The sequence below is a fragment of the Leptidea sinapis genome, chromosome 24 (genome assembly GCF_905404315.1).
Source record: "Leptidea sinapis chromosome 24, ilLepSina1.1, whole genome shotgun sequence".
Taxonomy (NCBI): Eukaryota; Metazoa; Arthropoda; class Insecta; order Lepidoptera; family Pieridae; genus Leptidea; species Leptidea sinapis.
In genome coordinates, this window is record NC_066288.1 from 9324155 (window position 1) to 9350207 (window position 26053).

The following is a 26053-nucleotide window of genomic DNA, read 5'->3' on the forward strand; positions in this document are numbered from 1 at the left end:
TTTGTGTTTCGAGTGGTTCGTGCCTAGTCATCCCATCGTTTAGCCTGTGTCATTCGAGGGTTCTATAATTGGTGGAAGTTACTTTTCGCTTTAACTTTACATCAAAGTTTCGTGTAAAAAGGTTGGCATTAATTATTTATTGGCTAATGTAGAAATATTTTATTACAAATAACAGTTTTGTTAAAATTTACTTTTATGAATTTTATATACTAGTATCACAAGATATTTTGCGCAGTGGTTGATTGCGATTGGAGCTAGACTTGTTGTGAGTTGACTCTAACCCGGAGACACTGGTTCAATCCCGCCACCTACTAATGTATTTTAAATTTACCAATTTCCATTAATTTTTTTTTTTAAACGGGCACTGGTTCTGTGTCGTTGACAAAACATACAATTCAAACATTTTTTAAACAAGTTAGGTAATAAAAAACTTAGGCGCCGGTAGTCGTTTACCATTTGTCGAACTCGCTTTGTAACCTTTTTCGAGAATAGTTATTGCAATTGAAAACAATGTACCCAGTCTTTTATGTACAATTATCTATATGTACGATCGTCAGTGAAAATCGGTTAAAATGTCTCCCAGCACAAATTAATATAAAAACGAGACTATGGACCGCGGTGAACACAATTAAATATAGTGATCTGTACGTATGTTAGTCTATCTTCCTCTTCCATAAAAATAAATCATGAAGAATAGTATTATCTAATTTAGTATTAGGCTACACCTTACAGCCATACTTTAATATTATTTTTTGCAAAGTTAGTTGTAAGAAAAAGCGACACCAAACGTAAACTACTTTGTCCGTGACTTTGGATAGTGATACGAATTTACAAAAGATATAGATTCTCAGTATAACTTGAAAAAGCCCAAGATATGCCTATTTCCTATACATTAGCCGCAGTAGATAATTCGTGACTAAAATTTCTTAGATGCAGGGGAAATGGCGTTGCTAATGCATGGAAAAACTAGCATTTAATTTGTACCAAAATTTATGAACGATGCGGGACTCGAACTCGCACCTCTCGGGTTACTTCTTACCAACAGAGCCAACCGTCCGAGTGACGCATCGAACGTACATTTTGGTACAAATTAAATTTATATATTTAATCCAGTAAGGATATATATACACTTAAAAATAATAAGCTATTGAAAACTAGCTTTATGTAATCATATATAACAGCTCTCCGTGCGAGAAAATTTCGACAATATGGCGTAATAAAAATATAAAGTCAAAATATATAAAGTTATTCTCCAACACTTTTAAAGGTAAATGCTTGGCGTTGGTGAAAATGAAAACGAAAGCAGAATATTAAATCTGTGAGGGTCAGAGGACCTCATTACTCTGATACTTACTGGTACTGGTACTTCACTTACTTTGAGACACAAACGATTCCACCATCTTGATATTTCATTGACAACTAACCGCCAATTCACAATTCTTTTTTAGAAATGTTCACAAGATGTTTGTTACCAATGGGTTTTATGAATTAATATATTTCTGTTTATTTTGAATATTTTATTTTATTTTCTATATTTTTACTTAATAGCAATTTAAATGATAAAAAATAAAAATATTACTGAATTTGCATATAATTTTTGATAATGTCTCTTTTCTTTTCAACATTTACACTGATGCATTCATATATGAAATTTATATGATTAATTAATTTTATTCGCTTAATATTACTTTCGCCACTATAAGTAAATAAATGTCCGTGGGTGAAACAGGCTTTGGACAAAATTTTCACCCATTTAAAAACGTCCGATTGACTTAGAAAAAAAACTAAAAACTCACACGTGTCTCTAACAATACAATGTTTTCGTTGTGATGACTTTGTATTTTACCAGGATCTTAGGATGAAGTATCAACTGGATTTGCCTCGCCCCCCGAAAGGGACAAACAATCCTATAACCCGGAGAAATTGAAATGCCGTCGAACGTCGTGGACATCATTGGTTGATGTTTCGAGAAAGATGCGATAAGAACATGAACTTACTGTCGATTTTGATGAGTTATTTGCTGATTTTGTTGATAATGATAATCATTTTATATATATTTTGCAATAATGTAGAGGTATTTAACACATATTAATATATTATTGCTTTTATTGTATCAATCTTTTTATAAAGAACGTAAGTATTATTTAAACAGATATAATCTTAATATATATAAATCTCGTGTCACAATGTTTGTCCTCAATGGACTCCTAAACTAATGAACGGATTTACATGGGGATAACTTCATGGAGTGCAGTTTAGTCCAACTTGAGAGATAGGATAGTTTTTATTTCGATTTGGGACTCCTAATTATTTTTATTTGCAATATTTGTTTTGTATGGACATATTTTCTGTGAGAGAATTTATTGACGCACGGTTTGACAGTTCTGCTGTGAAACAATTTCATTATAACAACAAGGAGCATATGTTACGAAGTCATCCTTGATGTTATGAAATATTGTTGACAAATCCATAAAAAACAGTATATTATTTATTATATACAGAACAACGTCTGTCGGGTCAGCTAGTATAATATAAATTCCTAAGAGTTTTCGTATATTGTAATCTCGTTCTTCTCGTATATACTTCATCCTAGCCTAGGATCACAAGGATAATTAAAAAGTGAGAAGGAATCGAGACTTTTAATTATAAATACTGATGAAATACTGTTTTTACGCTGTCGCTATTACTACAGTACTATCTATTATTATATTATAACCATTATTTTATTTTATTTTTAAACTTTAATTAATTAAATGATGCATATGTTATATTATATAGGTTTGTAAGCATCGTTCTAATAGTGAATGTGGTGACAGTACCTAGATCAAAAGATCGTGGCACACGCAAAGCTAATCCAATTTGCAGCAAGTTGGTATAAAGTCTCCAAGTTACTAGACTTACTGATTTAAATTAAACTATGTTCGTACTGGCAACATTAAGTTCTGTGTTGATAGCCCAAGTTTAACGTTACTTGCTTTATGGAATGCTTTATATGGTACGGAATAACTATTATTTTTATCAAATTTCCGTCGTAGTTCGATATATCTATCAAAACCTTATTTTATTCTTTTTTTTCAACCAGTAGTAAAACCAACACCATGACCAGCCAAATGATAAAATTATCGCGGCTACGTGATCATGGCCATCAGAAACCCCATGTATAAACGATGGAAATATGTTCACATAGACAACAACAAAAAAAAATACTTGGATTTTCCCATTTCTTTATTTTAGACATTATGCCATTTACTGTGTCTTTGCGCCTTAATTACTGAACCAATCATAATAAAATTTAACTTACGTTGTAAGGGGTACACTAGTACCTCTAGAGCGGCATGCGCATACGCGAATTTCCCGGCTAAAGCTAGTTTTTAATAAGAATAAGCTAATTATGGAACAAAATAACCTGAAGTAAATAATTATTTATAACAATGAATTATCAAATATCAGTACAATTTAATATATACGACGACGTATTTCATCAAACATGACACACGTCACACACACGTAAGGCATATTTAAACTTTTTTCATGACAGTAAGTGACGAGACGAGCAGTACGTTCAGCTGGTGGTAATTGATACGCCCTGCCCATAACAATACAACGCCGCTCAGGATTCTTGAAAAACCCAAAAATTCTGAGCGGCACTAAAATTGCCCTCGTCACTTTCATATATAAGATATTAAGTCTCATTTGCTCAGTAATTTCACTAGCTACGGCGCCCTTCAGATCGAAACACAGTAAGGCTTAAACATTACTGCTTCACTTCAGAAATCGGCGCCGTTCTGTTACCCATAATCTAGCCGGCATCCTTTGCAAAGGAGCCTCCCACTGGTATGAGTAACAGACACTTACGACGAATCAGTAAAAACGGAATCGTATTATCATTTGAGAGTCTCGTAAAATTCATAATGTCTATAACATCACTTTATACGCTGGATGTAAATGAAGGTGAGTTTATTTAATGGAAAACTTTTATTTTTCTCAACTTTATGAGATCGTTTGCGGTTATCCGGTCTTAAAAAGGGGACGGACATCTTACAGTTCGAAGCCCCACATAGCATGAAACTTATTCATTTAAGTATTATTAATGTATGTTTTTAATGCCAATGGCTTAGAGTAATATTATATTCGTCAATCGTTGGTCCTGTAGTAAATAAAAAAAAATGTTTTTCTAATGAAATACTAATTCTGATTTAATTTTTAAAGATCTAATTTACATTTTGTAAAATAGAACGATAATGACAGAAATCCAAGAAATGGTATTTTTAAATAAATTCATACTACGTAGCAAATAACTTGCAGATTAGCACTGCTAGCAGTTGTGCACTGGATTGCATTGCTTGCGTTAAGATAAATGGTACAAACACTGATTGGCTTAACATTCACGTGATGTTAGACTGGGATGTGTTGAATAGCCATGTTTGTTCAATCTATTTATAAACAATTGCTTAAATCTGCAATGGTGTGAATATGGCCTACGAATAAATGACATCATCGTAAAGTGTCTCCTGTACGCCGATGATCTAGTTACGTAATGTTATCCTGATGAGGGGTATATGGTTGTAGGTCAAGTGACACAGATTTATAAACGTTTGTTAACTAGAGTCTTTTTATTACTTTTTATGAAATATTTCATGTTTAAAGTGACATGATTCATATATTGGATGCAGCAAATACTAATTTGTTATGTATGTTACAGCCATTGTAAAATACTACGATGTATGTTCTTCTTACGAGCTCTACTTTTTCCAAACATAGCGTAGATTCAGTAATTTAATTTTAATATTCGAGTCGAATAAATACGAGTCAAAAGCGCTTAGTTTAAGCGTATTTGAATAAAATTTATTCAACTATGACTTTGACGTAAATTGTGAAGGTGACATTGAAAGGAAAGTGAAATTAGGTAACCAAGTAAAAGGGACATTGCGCGTTTCTATGCAGCCAGATGTTTCCAACAAGGCAAGACTGGCTGACTGACTTCATTGAGAGATGTTAATTTCTACGGGTTCATTGAAAGTAAAATTCTTATGATATAAATGGGAGCATTGCTAGCATACAACATTGAGCTAGATGATATGGATGTATTAAAAAGGAGCCAGTATTAAACACGGCATAACAATAGGCACGAGAGGTGCGAACTCCTACAACTCATCATGGTGGGAAAAGTTGCCGGAAGAAAAGGCGTAGGTCGCAGAAAAAAGTCTTGGCTGCGCAACATCCGTGAATGGACAGGGACCGCGAGTGCGGCAGAAGCTTCGCTAGTCCAAGAGGCACGCGAAGAAGAAGAAGTTAGTTAACCCGTGACATTACAATGTCACTAAGACCAGCCCATTAAATTGTGTGTAATGAAGCCGATTGACAATCTACCCATTTAATTATAACATCACTAGTGAAATTGTAATATCACGGCTTTGACAATATACTTGCGATATACACATTTTAAAGCGACACAATAAGCATTCGTTTCCCAATAATGTTTGTTTTAAAAACGTAACGAAATTTGCACAGGATGCCGGCTAGATTATGGGAACCACGACGGCGCTTATTTCTGCCGTGAAGCAGTAATGTGTAAGCATTACTGAGTTTCGGTCTGAAGGGCGCCGTAGCTAGTGAACTTACTGGGCAAATGTGACTTAACATCTTATGTCTCAAGGTGACGAGCGCAATCGTGGTGCCGATCAGAATTTTTGGGTTTTTCAAGAATCCTGAGTACACTATTGTAATGGGCAGGATGTATCGATTACCATCAGCTGAATCCTGCTCGTCTCGTCCCTTACCATCCATCACCTAATGGTAAGTGATCACCGCAGCCCATATACCCTAATAACACAAGAGCGTTGCTGACCTTAAAAGTGTCGAATAAAAGATATGATCATATGAATTTGAAAACCGTATACACATTGGTACGTGACGGGTAAGACTCGAACCAGGGGCTATATCATGAGAGTCAATGGTTAAACGTATTTTCATAATTTTATCAATACTAAACAAAAACTTTCATAAATAGTGTTGCATCTGCCGCGAATAATAACTGTTGTATCTCAATATATTCCTGATAATGTTATGTTTGTACATAAGCACTACTAAGTACTAGAAACTGTGACGATCACAAGGTTAACACTAGGAAGAAACATAAACATATATACATAACAACTTTCAAAGGCCCGGAATAATATTTGAGGCCCCATGACTACATCCGAGTTCTTTTAGATTTACAACTGCAATCAATTCTCCGAAACAGCACAGCGACTGAGAAACTCCAGGGACTGCACTAAGATTGTCTTTCCCGATTTAATTCACAATCGCCCGTTATTTTAATTGAGTTCAACCCTTTAAGGAAATTTTTCGGTTTCATTTGTTTTTCGCAGATAATGTCGCGCTTTGTTTTAGGGAGGAAAATTAAGAAACGCAATTTAAATGTCTCTTTCTTGAGTATCGTTTGGTAAATATTCAGTGATTTTGTTTACAAATATTTGGTTAACTCTTGTTATAAGTAAGATTTCTCCTTCTTTTATAGCAGAACCTCCACGTGTAAATGTCATATTTTTTGTTTTCCTAATTACCATAAATTATAAAATTTGTCTGGCAACGTAAGGCCTTAAAACATATTTTTTATGACATTAAGGGACGTTCATCTGATGGTACTTCATACGCCCTGCACATTACCATGTAGTAACGCTCAGCATTCTTGAAAATCAAAAAAATATCTGGTCGGCACTACAATTGCGCTCGTAACCTTGAGACAAGATGTTAAGTCTCGTTTGGCCAGTAATTCTACTAGCTACGGCACCCTTCAGACCGAAACACAATAATGCTTACACATACTGCTTCACGGCAAAAATAGGCACCGTTGTGGTACCCATAATCTAGCAGGCATCCTGTGCAAAGCCTCCCATTGGTAAAACATGTTTTGTAGACAGCCAAATGACATTACTAATTTATCTTGATCTTTTAAAAAAAGAAATTTGTGATCGTTTCCAAAAATTGTGCAGTTAGGGAACATATATCTGCATGGTCTTCAAACGTTGTTTTTTTCGAAATATAGCGTTAAGTTAAGTTGTCATAATGTTGTATACTTCAGTTAAAATAACATTACTCGTGTTCTAAAAATATTTGCCTTAAATATTACTGATCGATTATTTGTATATATTTTTATTTGAAGAATACTCAGGTGCAAAATAAAATTTACCTATCAGATAATTAATATTCATACGAATTTATAGGCTTATTTTATTCATAGTTAATAGTATCATTTCGGAATCTAAGAAAATAAACATTTATTCAAATATATTATTTTGCCAACCCTTGTGTAGTGATAACTTTAAAAAATAAATAAGTATACTTAAACGGCAAGCGCTTATAATATAGTATTGAAACTTGACCCAGTATTAGCCAAATCTTTACTTTTCTCTTTTAGCTCGCTTATTCCACAATATATGAGATTGCCAGCACATTACTTCGCAGTAGGCACTTCACACAAGAACACTTACGAAGCTCTCTAATGTTATGGCAACCCCAAGCTCAGGTTAAGTAAACGGTATTGATAAGTATTAGCCAAATATTTGAGCCAACGGCAAGGAACGTAAATTGTTAAGAATTAAAAATATTTTATCAAAACCGTTTTTCTTTCTTTATTTGCAAATTTTTATTATACATATGTATTTATACTCGATTAATATTATACGAATGATTGTCTAATGAAACATTTTATTTTGTTTCTTATTGCTGTTTCAATAATAGTATTTTTATTCAAATATGCTTCAGACCTGAAATTAACGGGCCCTAGAAACTCAGCGGGCTTCTTTTTTTCATAAAATATCGTTACGATGTAATATCATACAATTAAATTATTATTGAGCGCGGTCGCTCCATTCCCAATCTGTGGTTTCATTAAGAAAGTCATTTATGTCATAGTAACCTTTAAGCACACAATTTTTTTTAACATTTCTTTTGAATTTCGTTACAACTTTTTTCGTACTTTTCTGGGATCATGTTGTAAAAGTATATACATCGTCGAACAAAAGACTCACTAACTTGATTTCAACCGACTAGTAGTCAATATAAGTTTATATTTGTTCCTAGTGTTAATCGTCACAGTTTCTATTAGTAGTGCTTATGAACATAAATAACATTATCAGGAATATATTGAGATGCAACAGTTATAATATTAAAATAATTTGGAATAAATATAGCAGAATCCCCTGGTTTTACCACCTCTCCGTTTAACATAACATTGTCATCTACATTTTTGACTTTTCTTGTTGATGTCTTAACTATACCTATTCAAGCCATAATGTTGTCTTAAAAGTACTTATAAGTAATAATTTTATGAAGTCTCAGCAGAAAATAAAACAAATTCTGTTCGAAATGATTATCTGTGACTCTAATATCAAAATATTGTAACATAGGATATTACGATGAGTTGGATTCAAATATTTTCATGACAAGTGACAAGTTTTTCTTTCGTCTTTTCCATTTATTTGACATACAAAAATGAGACTTTAATCAAAAATTTCACGAACTTTACGCCCTCCACGAGTCGTAAAATATAAATTTTCTATTAAAACAACTGACATCTCAACTTGGTAACCTCAAAATAACACGGATCATAAAACTCCCCAGCGACTAGAAATGACAGCGCGCTCGTAATATTTTATAGTCTGTATAAGATAACCACCCATTTATATACAGAAGCAGATGAGAGCGACTCGTAACCTATGTTTGCTTTAAATCTGGCACCCCTCTGATAATTTTCACCTGAGCTCAACGCCCCGCGGCGAGCCCTCTTACAATTTATGCTCACTGAGATAATGTCTTTGAAAATGCCGCGGTTACAATGAATATTTTTAACTAGAAATAACAATATCGTTTTTAACTTTGTATTGTTCCTTTACTTAGCGTCTTGTACAAAAATCGTTATATTTATATAAAAAAAATCATTTCCGTTTCATGACTTAATTTTTGTTGACAACTTTTACTTATCGTATACATCAATAATTAAACTATTAAGAAAGAGTAAGTTGTTCGCAAAATTTTCATAAATTGTACTGAAAAATGTATATTGAAAAATTTGTATAAATTTCAATCTCTCATTCGATATTTATATCATAATTATTTTAATGAAAACACATAACACATAGTAATGCGTATTGACGCTACATAATTAAAGTTGAAATATTTTATTAAACAAAGCATATTTGATTTATTGCTGTGAATTTCAATGCTTAACTACGATTAGGTATTAATGATATTTGAAGGGTGGTATTGTCACTTCCATTTCTTGTATATCAATGTCGTACAGAAGTTTAAGTGTCATTTACAATATTAGGTACTGTTAAATGTTTAGAACGATTAACATAAGTCATTAAAGTGTTCGCTTCACCTTATGCCTTGGTTTACTTCACGATGTTAAGTACTTCCTAAGCATATCTATTAATATATATATATATAATATATAATGTTTTTGAAAACTATACTAGGGCTGCGTAAGATCGTATTATATTTTTAAATTCTCGTGATGATTTTTTTATATATTGTTAGGTTAGTGTATGTATGTATACTCTACATTAAAAAAGGAATTTGTTTAAAAAAAAAAGAAATTGTATTTAATGAGCCATTTTTACCCAAAAACGCTTTTTACATAGTGCACATTAAAGAACTCTCTACTCGCCATCGAGGTATTTATATATTTTTTATGACAATAAGGCTAAAACAGCTGTTGGTGATTGATACGCCTTGCCCATTATAACGCAGTGCCGCTCAGGATTATTGAAAGACCTAAAAATTGTGAGAGGCACAACAACTGCGCTCGTCACCTTGAGACATAAGATGTTAAGTCTCATTTCCTCAGTAATTTCACAAGCTAGCGCGCCCTTCAGACCGAAACACAATAATGCTGCTGCACAAAAACATTACTGCTTCACGCCGAAAATAAGGAGCCTCCCACTGGCAATAGTCACACGCTTTCTAACGTTATCATTAACTTATACATAATAAATTGGCTTGAGACATAAATCGCACCTGTGATTCACCTGGTGTATCACAAGTGATCACTTACCAATAGGTAAGTATGCATGTTCTGACCTTGTATTCCATTAAAATTATAAAATAAATTGAGAAAATACTAATTAATACGGAAACAGTTTGTTTTGGTTGACTCAATCAAAGTCAATTTTACTCATGTAGGTCAAGGAAGTGAATGAGATTTCTTTTCTTTTTATATTTACCGCCATTTCGAAAAATGTTGATCTTTAATGAGAAGAAGTAAAATGGTATTTTGCGAGGTACTTTTTTTTATCATATATTGATTGTGAATTTTGTAAATAATGTAAATATTCATGACATTTATTCAGTTGTTATCAAAAGCATTATTAAACACGATACAACACTGTATTGCAATAATGTGTTTCATGCTCCAGTTTCTGAAATATATTCTTTGGTGAGATTGAGCACAATGACGCCCGGCCATTTGTGAAGCTTTAGATAAAGTTATCGCAACTTTTATTTTGAATTTTTATTACGTTGCTGGTAAGCTGATGCTTTTTCTAAAATCAATGTTGTAAGCCAATGTTCTCACACTCCCATCAGTCGTTATACATTTTCACGATTGCCGAAATAGCAGCCTAGTTGGTTATGTTGAAGGGATGGATGAAGGGAGGGACAATGAGACTGAGTTCAGAAGACTTTTAGTTAGACTTCCATCAGAGTAAACTAAAGAGAAACAAATCAAGTACAAAAAATAAGTTCCGCACCATCAGGAGCAAAAGCCGCCTTTGGAGCAGCCTTGGACGTGCGTGTTGCATTTGTTGCAAAGGCCCGAACTATACAGGTGCTGCAGGCAGCCAGGTCTAAAGACCGGCGAGGGCCCCCTCCATCATGCTCCACACTGCGTCACTAACGGACTGGGAAGGAGAGGGCCGCCTGCAGTGGAGCAGATTTTCGGGTACTCTGACCGCGCTATTACCAGATTCGCGATGCGGAGCTGAACTTCGTCCTCGACGAGTGCATCCACCACATCGGACAACACCGCGGAGGATACTTAAGGGCACTCACAAAGGGACCCTATTATGTGAACTTGATGGCCACTTTGTTGATAATAGCCACCGCGGTGCTCATCTTTTCCTGAATAGACACCGGTATTTCGGATTTAGAATCCCTCTCCACCGGCATCGTGACAATCTCACCTAGGCACGAGCCTAGGTATAGCTCCAGCCCTTGAAAACTCGGAACCTGCTGGAGCCGGAACTCTTGTGGCTAATTGCACTTGGAGGCAACAAACCTTGAAGCGCCTCATCCTTCTGCTTCTCGAAGTTTGAGCTCAAGCTGCAGATTCCCGCCCACAGTGTCTGATGAGACCGGAGTTGGAGGACGTACCCTCAAAGCCTATATATACACCTTCAAACGGTGCCTCCGTGAGTCAGAGTGACTTCTGGAGGCTCCTCCAATAAAGTCGACTCTACGTGAACATCGTCGTCAGATGACGAATTTCCACCCTCGCCTCTTCTTATTTTCTTCCTCTCATCTGATTTATTTTATTTTTTCTATGTTTTTCACCTACGACTGGGAGAAGAAATAAATGGTTATGGGCCAAGAGAGCAAACGAAAGTTTGTACCTAACTGAGGGGTCGGCAAGCACCCCTGGGAGTGCGCTTGCGACTGGACTATCCATCAAGCATGCATCCCCTGGCCACACACGAGAGAACGGGATTTGCGGTAATTTTATAGAAAGTGTACACCGAACCCGTCCTAGTTGTTCAACTGTGGAGCCCCCACCAGTCAGGCTGTGTCCCGTTTAGTTCTTAAAGAAAGAACAAATTGCCACCCCATGTTCAGATGGTATCCTCAAAATGCTAGGTAGCACCTCAGGTACTGAGTCCTTCCGACAAGGCCTAGTCACCATGAGAATGGATACCCACAGGTGGAAGGCTCCCAGCCTCTAACTTGTCCTAACAATTTTAAGTAATTGTAAAATACATCAAACGTAGGCTCAATGTATTCTTATACACGTCTTGGTGATTTTTACGTTATCTGGAGATCTTTCCATGTATTTCAAATTCCATGGAGGCATTTATAAAGTATATTAGTTTGAATATCATCATCACCATCAGCCGGAAGACGTGCACTGCTAGACAAAGGCATCCCCCAAAGATTTCCACGACGATCGGTTTGCGCTGCCATCATCCAACGTATTTGGCGAACTTGAATATATAACCTTAGAAACTCTTAATTTCGTCATTGTTTAATTTCTGACAAATAAGTATGTCTTTGAATTTCATTACCTACCAAGAGTCCACAGTCGTAATATGATCTAAAGCTGACTTCAATACTCATAATATATTATATTGATATTCGTTTTATCCAATACTCAGAAATGTGTTCGCTTTTTTACTATTTATTTTCGGGCTCACGTTGTTTAGACAAGTGATGGCTTGACGTAGAGTCTCGCTCGATGCCTTAATCTTTCCTTTTTGCGATAGTGATGGTTCCACTTAACGTCGGAATGAATTTCTTGCTTAATATTGCTTTTACGGTGAAAGCTACGATTCTTGGATATTTTGTTTATCGAAAAGTATAGTTGTGACGTTATTTCGCTACAATAACTTTAAATTATCAACATTTCTAGCAGGCTTATTATGTGCGGATGCCCCGAAAAAAAAGCACTTTACACATTTTTCCGAAACGCAAGTCGATATTAAGGCGACAAAGTCGTCCGCTCGTAAAACTATGAATAAGGTCACGTGATATTGATAACGAAAAATATCACAAAATTGATGGACATGTTTGATTGATTTGATATAAGAGAGGAACTGTTTTTTCATAAAATAGACTAATAGGCATATATATCAAAAATATTGACACACTTTTACACGAATTATCTTGCTGAAACTAGGCATAGCCTGTACTATGGGTACAAGACAACGATAATGCAATATACTTATTTAAACATACATAAATACATATAAACATCTATGTCTCGAAAACAAACATCCAATGTCGTCATACAAATGATTGCACCTACCGGGATTCGAACCCGGGACCTCTAGCTTAGTAGTCAGGGTCACTAACCGTTCGGCTATATGGTCGTCGTTTATAATATATATATAGCGTTATTTAGGAGAAAAGCATTTCAATAAAATCAAAAAATCACAGGAAAGATTTCAATTAAGTCTTCCATGTTTTATTCCTTTGACAATTATTGCGATATCTTCATATTTATTAAAATTTCATATTAGGACTTCGTGCTCAGTCATGTGTATGTACGCGGGCGAAGTCACGGCTATCACCTAGTTCGAAATATGTATATGTCGTAGGTATTATGTCAAAGCCGTGATATAACAATTTCACAGGATGCCGACCCATATAGATTATATGGGTAGCTAGTGAAATTACTGGGCAAATGGGGGGACTTAACATCTTATGTCTCAAGATGACGAGCGCAATTGTAGTGCCGCTCAGAATTTTTTAGGCTTTTCAAGAATACGAAGCGGCACTGTATTGTAATGGGCAGGGCGTATCAATTACCATCAGTTTAACGTCCTGCTCGTCTCATCCCGTATTGAAATAAAAAAAATCGAAATCGAGGTAGAGACTTCGAGCTGTCCAATCCAAACGACGAACTACTACTTGAATATACGTTTCCTTATCGCCAGAATGGTGAGCGTTATCATCCATAAAAATCAAATTTTCTCCAAGAACCGTTAATGCGGGTTACCGTAAGGAAATAGGACTTCTAATATGCAACGGTGTGCATTCAAAGTGCCGTTTTCTATGAGACTTACTCCGTACGGTCCAATACATTAATCGCTGTCAAAATCGCAACTGAGCCTCCACCATAAGGGGTTGTTTCTTCAATTCAAACTTCTGCAAAACAATCCCCTCGCCTCTGCAGTACTTGCCGACGTCGGTCCTCATCATATAGTGATATTCTGACTTGACTGATCCGAGAATAATAACTCTACCTCGGTCCTCTTGAGTCCACGTCGCACAATTTCGAGCGCATCTAAGTCTAGCAACTCTGTGCTCGCGGAGTAATTTAGGGCCACGGGCTGGACGGTGACTGCTTATATTTAGAGACCGCAAAATAATGGTACTAATTAAAACTTAAACATATCAGGGAAATAGGACAATCCGGCAATAATAATCTAAAAATCATTAAGAGTTAATACGAACTATCAACTATTCCTACCACGATACGCAATTAACTGCAAGTTTTGTTGGAGTCAATTTCTTAAATTTAAATTTGGAATAAACTTTTTTATGCACCACTAAACTTCATAAATGTGCCTCTATTAGAACCTCTTTTGGTATTCTATTTTCTAAAGGGACGGAAAAAATTAAAACTGAACGTTTTTTTGGAAATGAGTTTATAAAGATATTAAAATATATTATATAAAACGCTATAATATAGTACATAACTAGCTTTCACAGGAATTACTAAATATTCCGACTTTGTTTATAATATAAATAAACCTCATAATATTTTGAGTGCGTAGAGGTTATATTCAATAGAGCGTGGCCAGCATCTGAAGCCTGCTCAAGATCACAACACGCCATCCAATGTTGATCGATGGCTCCAACCGTGATCTTCCCATAGTCATACCTCAATCTCGGTAGAGAACCTTCAAGTATTTACGGGCCAAGTGCAACCGTCGCAGACCGTCGTTGCAGAACGTTTCCTTTAAGTTTTTAATTTTTTTGGGAATGATACAGAGCGATACGTGCTCCGTCCAGTCACTGAAACATTGGTTTTATACAGACGACTGTTAAGACGACCTAAGATTATGTTATGTAGAATTAATTCACATTAAATGATGTCACTAACTACTACAGTAATAGTAGAGGTAAAAAGAGTCACTGCACGAACTGAGTCACACAAACTGGAGAAGTGTAGATTCCGTAACCGCTCTAGACAGTATAACCTCTACGTTTGAGTTATGATCAGTGAAACGTAGCCCCCAACTTTATTACTCAAATATCTCGCTTTGCACATAAACTCGTTTCATTACCTGCCTTTAATTTTATGCATGAACGCGAGCATCTTCGCTGCAACTCAGCCCAATTTTACACTACGGCTCTCATCCCACCGAAAATATCAATGAACGAGGGTTCAAGTTTAATTTTGCAGGAATTAAAGTTATGAGGTTTGAGGTTTGAAGATGTATTTATGAAGGGTTTGAAACTTTAATGAATCTTTAGTCTGGGGTTGTTAGACATATATCTCTCTTAGTGGGTTTGTTTAAGATTTTTATTATTTGTTTTGTGTTCACAATACGGTTTAAAGATTTTTCCAAAGTCCATTACATAAATTTATCCGAAAGCAACATTTTACAAACTTGAAAGTTTTAATCTATTTACAGTTATATGATGCATCTGTTTTTATTAGCTTTATGAAAATTTCACGGACCAATATACAATTGCACTAGAAATTTATTTTGTATTTGAAGGTGATATCTAAAATATGATTTATTTTGAAATAGCAAGTGTTTCCAGTGTTATTTTATATAATTATTTTGCTGATTGATTTATATTATGAACTTATTATTCAAGTAATTGTACAAAATAGCAATAATAATTATAAAATTGCAATGTCCTCGCTTAGTATAACTTCTTGTAAAAACTGTATGCAGAGGACGTCTCGCTATAGTATCTATTTAAAAATATATAAGTATACTAGATACATACAACATATTAAAAAAAAATCAATTTCAAAAAATCGATTCTCAGACCTACCAAATATATCGTACTACAATTATTATATTCGATTGCCATCTTGCAACCCTATATCGGTTTGGTGGATGGAACAGAATAATATAAAAATTGTGATAGAAAAATAGTTGTAGATCGTAGAAGGGCGAAAATTTAAATTTGTGTGTATTTTTAATGCTGAATCATAATAAAATAGAAATTAAAAAAAATTGTCAAAAATTAAAAAAAAAAAAATTGGGGTGGACTACCCTTAACATTAAGGGGGATGATATGTCTATAAAATTTGGTAAAAATCAGTAAAGCCGTTTCGGAGGAGAAAGGTAACTAACATTGTAACACGAGAATTTTATATATATAAGATTGTTTTTATAAAAATAATGTTACATAATATGACAATGGAAATTCATGGCACATAAAAAAGACATAAACACATTCAACGACTTTTATACGCAAAGAATTTCGTTCAATTTCGACTAAGTTAATTTTTGATGTCACACAAAATGGATTCTTGTCGTATGTTTTTGCACGAAATAGAAAAATGGCTGCGGTAACGAAGTCATTTTACTTGTTGACAGCGTGTTTTGCTGTTTCATTGTTACTTCGAGATTATTATTATACACACTGCTTGCTATACCTAATGGAGTTTCGTTATTTATAAAAAAAAAATACATATTAAGTATTTCCGTGTATTATTTTATTCAAATGTGAAAGTTCTACCTTTTGCCGATATGTATGTTATTCTAAAATATTATTACATCTTTTATTTTAAATGATTTTATCTTAATATTTTTGTCATCACATTCAAAAGTCGTTTGTTTGACTGCACGTTTGCTCCCGCTAATTTCAGAAATGGCGGATCACAATTATTTTGTTTTATTTCACGATTGAAACGAATTAAATAATTTTTGAACAAAACCTTCAAAAATAAAGAAGATAATTTTCATGCAGAAGAAACTGTGGGGATAGCCTAGTTATAAATGCTTTGTTTTATACGAATTTTCGTTTCGATATCTAATATTTCGAATTAATTATTTGTTTAGAAAATTTATATGAAGTCAAAGTTAATAGATTTGTGACTTTACAATGTTTGTTAAAAATGTCTACAAAGAGATAATTACATTACTACCATTAAATAAAACACCTTTTAAAAGATTAAAATGCGTGTAATTGTAACTGTGTTTTTAAATTAAATTTCGCGTAAAAGTTACATTTTTAAAAATCCCCTTGAAAATTTCAGGTCAACTACAATAATAATAAAATTGTGTAAAATTTGAGTCTCGTGCCAGATTTTGGCGAGACAACACGTCCTGAGGATGCCTCGTGTAAAGGCGAAACACGTGTCGAATTGTTTTAAAAACAAATATTGGCGGAATTAACACTAAAGAACTCTTAAATCATTTGTAAAACAGTGAATCAAATAGCGTATTGGCAATGCGAGTGGCATAAGCGATAGCGAGCCACATGACGTCAGAAGGCTTTAGGGCTCTGCTCGTCAGACGGACTTATGGGCTCTACTTATCATAGAGTGAATTATAATGCTACGTCCAACGCACTTGCTTTACTGCCTGTATTACTGCGGAGTTCTGTACCGCAGCTATTTATATTGTTCGCCTTCTATGAAAGGATTTAAGAAATAAGAAACCGCGCAAGAATTAATTTAATATTGGGTTAAATGACACCACAGCTTTTAAAAATTATTTAGTATAAGTTCTACTCCCTACTTATTACAAACTTGGTAACAAATTATTTATTGAAGTTGTAACATATGACATATATATATAACAGTTTTATGAAAATAAGGGGCGAGACGAGCTGGACGTTCAGTTGATTGTCATTGATTCGCCATGTCCGTTAGAATGCAGTGTTGCTCAGGGGATTCTCGATGCTCGGGGAAAAACACAAAGATTCTGAGCGGCAATACAATTGCGCTCGTCACCTTAAGACTTAAGATGTTAAGTATCATTTGCTCAGTAATTTCACTAGCTATGGCGCCCTTCAGACCGAAACACAGTAATGCTTACACAGTACTGCTTCACGGCAGAAATAGGTGCCGTTGTGGTACCCATTATCTAGCCGGCATAGTGTGCAAAGGCCCACATACACTCAGAGACATAACCCAGAAATCTATAGAATCTGGAACTTTCTGGAAGCAGTGGATTTAACTTGAAGCGACATTTAAAATTCAACAGATAAATAGCCTGTGCTACGGTTTGCAAGACAACGATATATTAAATACAATATACTTACTTAAGCATAGATAAATACATATAAACATCCATGACTCGGAAACAAACATCCATATTCATCATTTTAGTGTTTGCACCTACCGGGATTCGAACCCGGGACCTCTAGCTAGTAGATAGGGTCGCTAACCATTCGGCTATATAGGTCGTCAAAATACTTGCTCAATTATAAATAATAAGATAGGTTGATATCTTTTCATAGTAAATAAATACTGTAAATTTGATTGTACTTGCTTGAACAATGTGAAGCTTCATTATTCATGAAGTTTTTAATAAAAAAAAAATTGGCATTTGTAGAGACTGCCGCTAGAACTGAAAAATTTGTATTTTTAGTTTTAAAATTTTAAATTTCATAATAATAAAAAACTATTAGCAATTTAATTATTAAGGTCAATTTATTTTTGAAACTTATTTTCAATAATATATTAAACAAACAAAAACTCTATTTTAACAATACACAGTATATATACATTGAACTTTTCACTAAACCCCTTCAATTTTACTTATAAGATACACAAAGCACTAATGTTGCACATTACGTCAGCTGTATAGCTACAGATATACTGCTATAAGGAATTCGGTCACTCGAACTCACGAGATTTCACCCATCCAAAAAAAAAACTATACATACTTATGCATGTCGGTGACGCAAAACCATAAGATTTTCTCCTACCAAAAATTGCCACATTTTCACATCAAAAATGGGTGCAATTTTAAGCCTGCCATTAAGTAAGTGCAGGCCTTAATGGTAAAAACAAAAGCCTTTCGCTGACAACATTAAGATTCCACACAAAGACACTGAAAGCATAATGTATATAATTCCTTAATCAATAAGCATTGCACGTATTCTATTGAAGGCATGCAGTGCAGGAATGACCCAATTAGTTGATTAAGATATATAAGGGAATCTATTTATCGCCTTTGTACACGTACGGAAAGTATACTACGCTGAAAGAATTGCTTTTTTATAACAATACATATATTTATTATAAACGTAAAATAAAGGGTGACTCGCTAGTGAAATTACTGAACAAATGAAACTTAGCATCTTATATCTCAAGTTGACGAGCGCAATAATTGTAGTACTTCTAAGAATTTTCAGATTTTTTAAGTATTCTGAGTGGCACAGCATTGTAATGGGCAGGGCGTATCAATTACCATCAGCTGAACGTCCTGCTCGTCTCGTCCCTTACTGTCATAAAAATAAACTAAAATCGGTTACAGTAAAAAGTTTTTTATTTTTTTATTTTTCTCACTTTCACTTTTTTACACAAATTATCTTGCCCCAAATTAGGCATATATTAGCTTGTGTTATGGGTTGCAAGACAACGATATATATAATACAATATACTTACTTAAACATACATAAATACATATAAACATCCACGACTCGGAAACAAACATTCATATTCATCATATAAATTCTTGCACCTACCGGGATTCGAACCCGGTACCTCTAGCTTAGTAGGTAGGATCGCTAACCACTCGGCTATACAGGTCGTCAAGTGTTTACAGTAAAAATAGATTCGCCTTCCTTTTCTATCTTGCTGTATTGTCGATAGAGATGTTCTTCTATCTATCCGCTATTATATTGTAAGTCTATGGGTAAAATGATATTCATTTGATTTTGAAACTACAATTTATTATTAACATAGGTTCTAACGTAATTGTAATTAACTCAAATTTCACTAATCTGCTTGAATCGTGAAAACGATACGGCTTAAGATTCCATTCTGTTACATGTATAATTAATTTGGATCTAATCACAATCAGGGTGATCGTGCGCTTCTGTGAATTATCGAATTAATTACAAACTACGCAACTATTTCGGTTGTAAAGTTCATGTGATCCCGGTATGTGGGTGGCGGGAAATAGTTGTAAGCTTGAAGGAGCTCGGCTGGATGTCAGGTGAGACTTGGATCATCTTGAAATATGATACTTACATGTCTTGTTAAACTATTGTTATGTTGCAATACTAAAATAGGTTACTGCTTGGGGTTCCGATCGCTTTAGGGCTTAGGCTTTTAGTGTCGAGGCAAGCAAGACATTGTTTTTTAATTAGGTTTATTAAAAAATGTCTCTGTCTTCAATCCTACTTCTCCACATCTGAATATCTAGGTGATCGGATAGCCTGGGACTCGATTATGATTATTTTATAGCAATAGCAATGACAGTACAATATTGTGAAAAAGAATTCTGGGTGAGTTTCTTGCGCCGCTTCTTCTCTCTCAGAGCGCCATTTGTTTCCGAAGCGGTAGTAGTATCTAGTATATTAGAAATGACAATAAATGAAATCGAAAGGAGAACAATTTTGAGAGATTTAATAACTTTTTATGCCTTTTTTGTTCCCCTGATTGAAAGTGACACATCTACAATGCATTGCCGCTGAGGATTCTTGATCGAACACAAAATATTAAGCGGCTAAATAAATAAAATATCACTTTGACATCATTCATAATGTTAAGTGTAACGCTGGGTTGCATCATATTAGCTTTTATAGTTAAGCTTTAAAGTAAATTTAAAAAAAAACTTTAACATAGATCGTATTCCTTGGCATAGTTAGTAAAAGTTAAAGTTGAAGAGTGAAAGTTAAAGTCAATATCGAATATTTATTTATTTTTGACAAGTCGCTATTTAACATTGATAACAGCTTTAACCGGCGAAGATTGGGCGGTTATGATTAACAGTTAAAGTTATGACGTCATCTAAAAATTGTCAAATGCTGCAACACATTTTTTGCTTAAACGGTACTTTAACATGCCTATTATCGCTAAAGTAATACAACCCAGCCTCATTATCCCAGTAATTTCACTGGCTACGTCTCCCTTCAAACCGAAACGCAAAAATGTTTGCGTTTCACCACTACTACTTACTACAAAGAAGCCTCGCATTGGTAAAAATACAGTTACAAACGAGAGCCCTATTACCGTCTGTCAATATTCATTATAAAATATTGACACGGAGTCTATTACTATTGCCGGTATAAAACAAGTGTGCAAATTGCAAAATGATCATTAAAATTGAAAAAGAAAAGTATTTGAATAGTATGTAGGGCGCATCTTGTGCGATGGTACGGAACTAATTGTGTGCGTGACTAACTTGCAACTGACTGTTTTTTATGGATTAAACTTAATTCAATAAATTTGACAGTAATTTTTAAAATCGAATTATCCGTGTCTTGTTTTGGTAACCAAATGCCTATAAATAGTATCTATATAACAGTTTTTGATCACGATGATAATAATAATATGAGAATTCGTATTAATTATTGTAATTATTGAATAGAATAGTAGAACTGATGATAGTAATTTTGAAAATCCAATTTTAAGAAACCTTAGCAAATTGATGTGCAGTTATAATTTATCTCTTTACCTTACTTTCATAATATAAAACAGCGCAATCAATTTTTTTTTTAATTGTTCTTATAAACCTCAAAACGCTAAGGTACTTCGTGAAGTTAAGAAAATTTCACATCTGACTTGCAACAACTGAAAGTTCTTCATTTTATCAATGCTTTACTTATTCAGTTTGAATAGATATTATAAATCATATGTTCTAAACGTATCTTAAAGCTTCTGTAACATCCCATTGTGTATAAAAGCTTCCAACTCAAGGATCCACGCTTAACGAGGCATCACAAACATAAGGCTCTGCAGCGGATTCTCACGATACAAACGACTCGAGCCTGCAATTGTATAAACCTTTGTAGAACACGCTAAATGCTCGTCCTAATGCATGGCTCTATCCTCGATGTTTGTTCACTAAGAGGATTGTCACTGTAAACTTCAAAACATAATGGGGATTACAGTATTTTAATGTTGGCTGCATTCTTACATCAAATGCGGATAATATTGTTTTTCGCATAATATAATATATTGATGTTATCTTCAATGCTTATAAACAATGCTTGTTATTAATCTGTAATATTTCAAATTGTATCAAATGTATTTTTTTTTATTTAAACTTTAATAAAACGCCGTAAGCCATTTACAATATTAAAGTAAGTAATTATTTACAAATAAACAAACTAAACAGAATACACAAATAATAGTTAATAAATACAAAGTTTACTGTAAATATCTAACAATTAATAAACATCCAAATACCGTTAATTCATTCCTCTCACAAAAACGCAAGCACTCTGTTAAAATCGTCTGCTATACATCCGCAAATAAATCACAAGCAGGGTTGGCTAAGAGAAAAGCGTTGAGAGCAGAGTGAGACCTCGGTATAGGTGAGTTCATCCAAGCCACAGTACGATGTGTCGGACTCGCTAACAATCTATGCCTGCGCCTCGAACAGTTATTGTCCGGTACAAAGATTCTACATAGTGCAACATGCAAACTCGGCGCATCTGCACCTCTAAGAACTTAGCACATAACTGTGAGCTGCTGTCCTTTTCGCATAACCTCGAGGGAGTTGTAACCTAATGTTTAGAAGAAATTTTGTGGGATACATATAGGGATAGTATTCATGCAAACGTTTGTAATGGTACCTAAGGTAAGCTTTTCGAGAAGGAGTACATAAGTACTTTCATGAGGATTCCACACACACATAGCTGTTTCTACCTTGCTGCGCACTAAAGCACCAAATAAAAGCCTAATGACTGGTTTTGAAATGAAATCCCCATAGTTCCTCAAAACAAAGCCTAAAATTCTATAGGATTGTTTTGCCAGAGTGGTAATATGATCATGGAAATTAAACTTTCGATCGAATGTGACACCCAGGTCTTTGATAGTTTCTGGTCGACATATCGAATCACCACCAATTTTATTATCAGACTCTATTGGTCACCACTTTCAACCGAAAATCATGGCATAGCATTTAGACGTATTAAATGCCATACGGTTCCTCAAGCTCTACTGGGACACAGCTTACACATAATTTTGGAGTGCCATGCAATCTGAATCAGATTTGATCTCTGTGAAAAGTTTAAGGTCATCAGCATAAAGGAGACACCGAGAATTATCAAGCACATCTGGAAGATCATTAATCATTAAGAGAAACAGAATAGGCCCCAGTATTGATCCCTGAATAACCCCAGATCACGTGTGGTAATGATTGGATTCGAACAGACCAAGCCGGACATATTGTTGACGGTCACGCAAGTCTGCGATAAGTTGGAGAAGTCTCTGTGCAAAGCCAATGGCGCTAAGTTTTTGTAACAATGTGTCATTATTGAACCTGTCAAATGCTTTCTGGAAGTCAAAGTAGAGCACGTCAACCTGAGAACCTAGATCTAGTTTGTCAGAGATAAAACCAACTAGTGACAAGAAGTTAGTGTCTACAGATCTTTTCGGTCTAAAACCAAGCTGTTCGGCACAAATGTATTTGTCCACTTGCACGTATGTGTAGTTGTGAATAATGCTTTCAAATACCTTTGCGGGCGAAGTCGACACTGCAGTAGGATGGTACTCTTCAACTTTCGATTTATCAGAGCTTTTTGGTATTGGGGTAATTCTCCCGATTCCAAGGCAAGATTGAAATAAAAAATACTAAAACTAAATAATAATAAAATTGACACTTTTTTACACAAATCATCTTCCCCTAAACTAGGCATAGCCTGTACTATGGATATATTTAATACAATATACTTACTTAAACATGCATAAATACATATAAACAAACATGACTAACCAACAAACATCCATATTCATCATATAAATGATTGCACCTACCGGGATTCGAACGTCGGTACGTCTAGCTTAGTAGTCAGGGTCACTAACCATTCGGCCATATGAGTTGTTATGAATACTAATACATAATGGTGTAAGGGCCGGCAAAACTCACTTAACTCTTCTGCGGTTGCAAAAACTATTTTCGTTGAAACTTATAAATGTATGCTGTATATAATATTTGTTTGTAACTCGAAATGAAATAATAAAATTGTTTCAGGTAAAAGTAATGCTTCGAGTTGGAGCATCAGGAGAAGGGCCATTCACAAGTGGCACACAGACATTCTCCCTAGACAAGCGCAAGAAGCAGGTCACCCTCTGTGAAACAGTATCAGCAACCACGGCACCAGAAGGCAGAAAGCTGGGTGTCGCTGCACCCAAGATGTACGCCTTTGATGCCATTTTTTCACAAGATGATCCACAAGTAAGTATAATGCACTAATTACTTTTCATGAAAAAGAAGGATAAACGAGCGTAAGGATCACCTGGTGTTAAGTGATCACATCTGCCCACATTTGCTTGCAACACCACAAGGAACAAATTCCACGGCTTTGTAGTACGTGGAAGAAAGCTTTTTGAAAACCGCACTGTGGATGACCGCCACACATCGAGATGGTGGGGATGCTATCCTAATTTGTGACGTGTCGTGAAAAGTTGAAATACGGCGGCAGGAATCAGGTGAAACAGCTCTTCGGAACACTCCCCGTGATAAATGCGGCAGAAGAAGTCTCTACGCAACGCCAAGTGATCCAGCCGTTCACAGAGCAGAGCTCTAGTCCGTACGCGGTCGAGCAGATTCTGGGGTGCGCCAGACCAGAGATTACAGCAATACTCTTTATGTGGAGCACTTTATAGAGCGCTAGAATGTGGGCTGGGTTGAAGTATTGCCATGCTCTATCTATCACGCCCAGCTTCTTCGAAGTAATTCGGCTTTGCCCTCCAGATGACCACGGAATTGCTGGTAATTTCGAGACCCAGTATTCCGATGCTAGGCGAGGCTTTAAGGGAAGAAAAATTAAAAAATACTATACCGACTTCTTTCAAAAACTATATTTCTTCAACTGCTACTTTTCTAATTTAAATAGTTAAATATTTCAGTCAAGCTAAAAATATTAACAAGTGTAAGGCAATATCTTCAAGGTCTTTAAATTTTCTGACGTTTGCGACATTCGCTATTTTTTTTGGTTTCTTCGTCCATCATTAGGTCAGGCAAAGGGTTCGAGCCCATACAGCCGTATTCATTATTTATTAATTATTTGTCAAAGCCTTTCAAAATCTTTGCAAGATTTTAACAGTATTGTTCTTTCTAAAAACGTAAAATAGCAGGAGGAATAAATAATTTTACAGATTTTTGCTTTGTTACGCCAAAGAAGTATAACTTCTTGCGTGCATACATAAGTACACACGTACTTTTTTGAATTAGTATTCATATCGATATATACCAGGTCACGTCTTGTGTAATATTTCATATGAATTGATTAAAATACTGTTATTTTATCTTAAAAACAGATTTTTTTTATACTTTGCCCTATTTTTTAGCAATTATTAGCCTAGTAAACAGTTTAATAAAGGGAATAATCGACAAATATACACTGTTTCACAATTTGATAAAGCCCCTCATTTATACTAAAGCGTTTTCAATTAGGTAACGTTGGGGAAGGCTCATTAAAATTTTCATTCAAAACAATTTCATCATTTCTCCTTAAGACTTTAAGGCTTAAGACTCTTAAGGCTTACTAAGTGTTGTTAATTGTACAATAGAATAATGTAAGAAATAAACTGTTCACAATAGAATTAAGTTACTTTTGTTAAGATATAATTCGAAGCACCACCATTGAATCGTCGTAATAGATTTGCAGTTTGTAATTAATTTATAAATTTGTTGCTGACTAATTATAGTTATTTATGCAACTTTTGCGTAATAAGGGGTATTAAAACACGAACGTGGATTTATCAAACGTGGCGAAGCCGAGTGTGATAATAGTATCACATGACTTTTATAATACCTAATTATCAACAGTTGCATACAAGACTTTATCTACATCCATAACATGAATCCTCTAAAAGATTCTGAAACACTAAAAGATACTGCTAACACTAAAACACCAGTCCTAGTAGTAACCTAATATCATTCATTACTGATTATATACATATAAACTAAGTATTGAAACAATTATTTATTATAGTAGTAATTTACATTTTGTATAGTGCTATAATTAAAATTAACTCGAATATAATGTTATTTTGCAGCGTTTAAAATGAATCGCTCATTTTTAGTAAACAAAACAATAAAAATATCGAAGAAAAATGGCGGGGCTTCGAATAACCTTTTTTTTACGGCGCGCGACGTTCTGGTAGTGTGGAACGCGCGTAAACGAAAATGTTATTTTTTTAAAAATTATACAGATACCACGCATCGAGCAATAA

At 34.7% G+C, this 26053-nt stretch overlaps 1 protein-coding gene across 3 annotated transcripts in view; it reads left to right on the top strand.

The window, feature by feature from the left end:
* LOC126971758 (kinesin-like protein CG14535) overlaps positions 1–26053 on the top strand; it is a 153639-nt gene that overhangs the window by 105086 nt on the left and 22500 nt on the right. For all 3 annotated transcript variants that reach the window (XM_050818149.1, XM_050818150.1, XM_050818151.1), the window contains exon 4: positions 23847–24050. In XM_050818149.1, coding sequence (XP_050674106.1) covers positions 23847–24050 — 204 coding nt within the window. The remainder of the gene's footprint in view (positions 1–23846; positions 24051–26053) is intronic.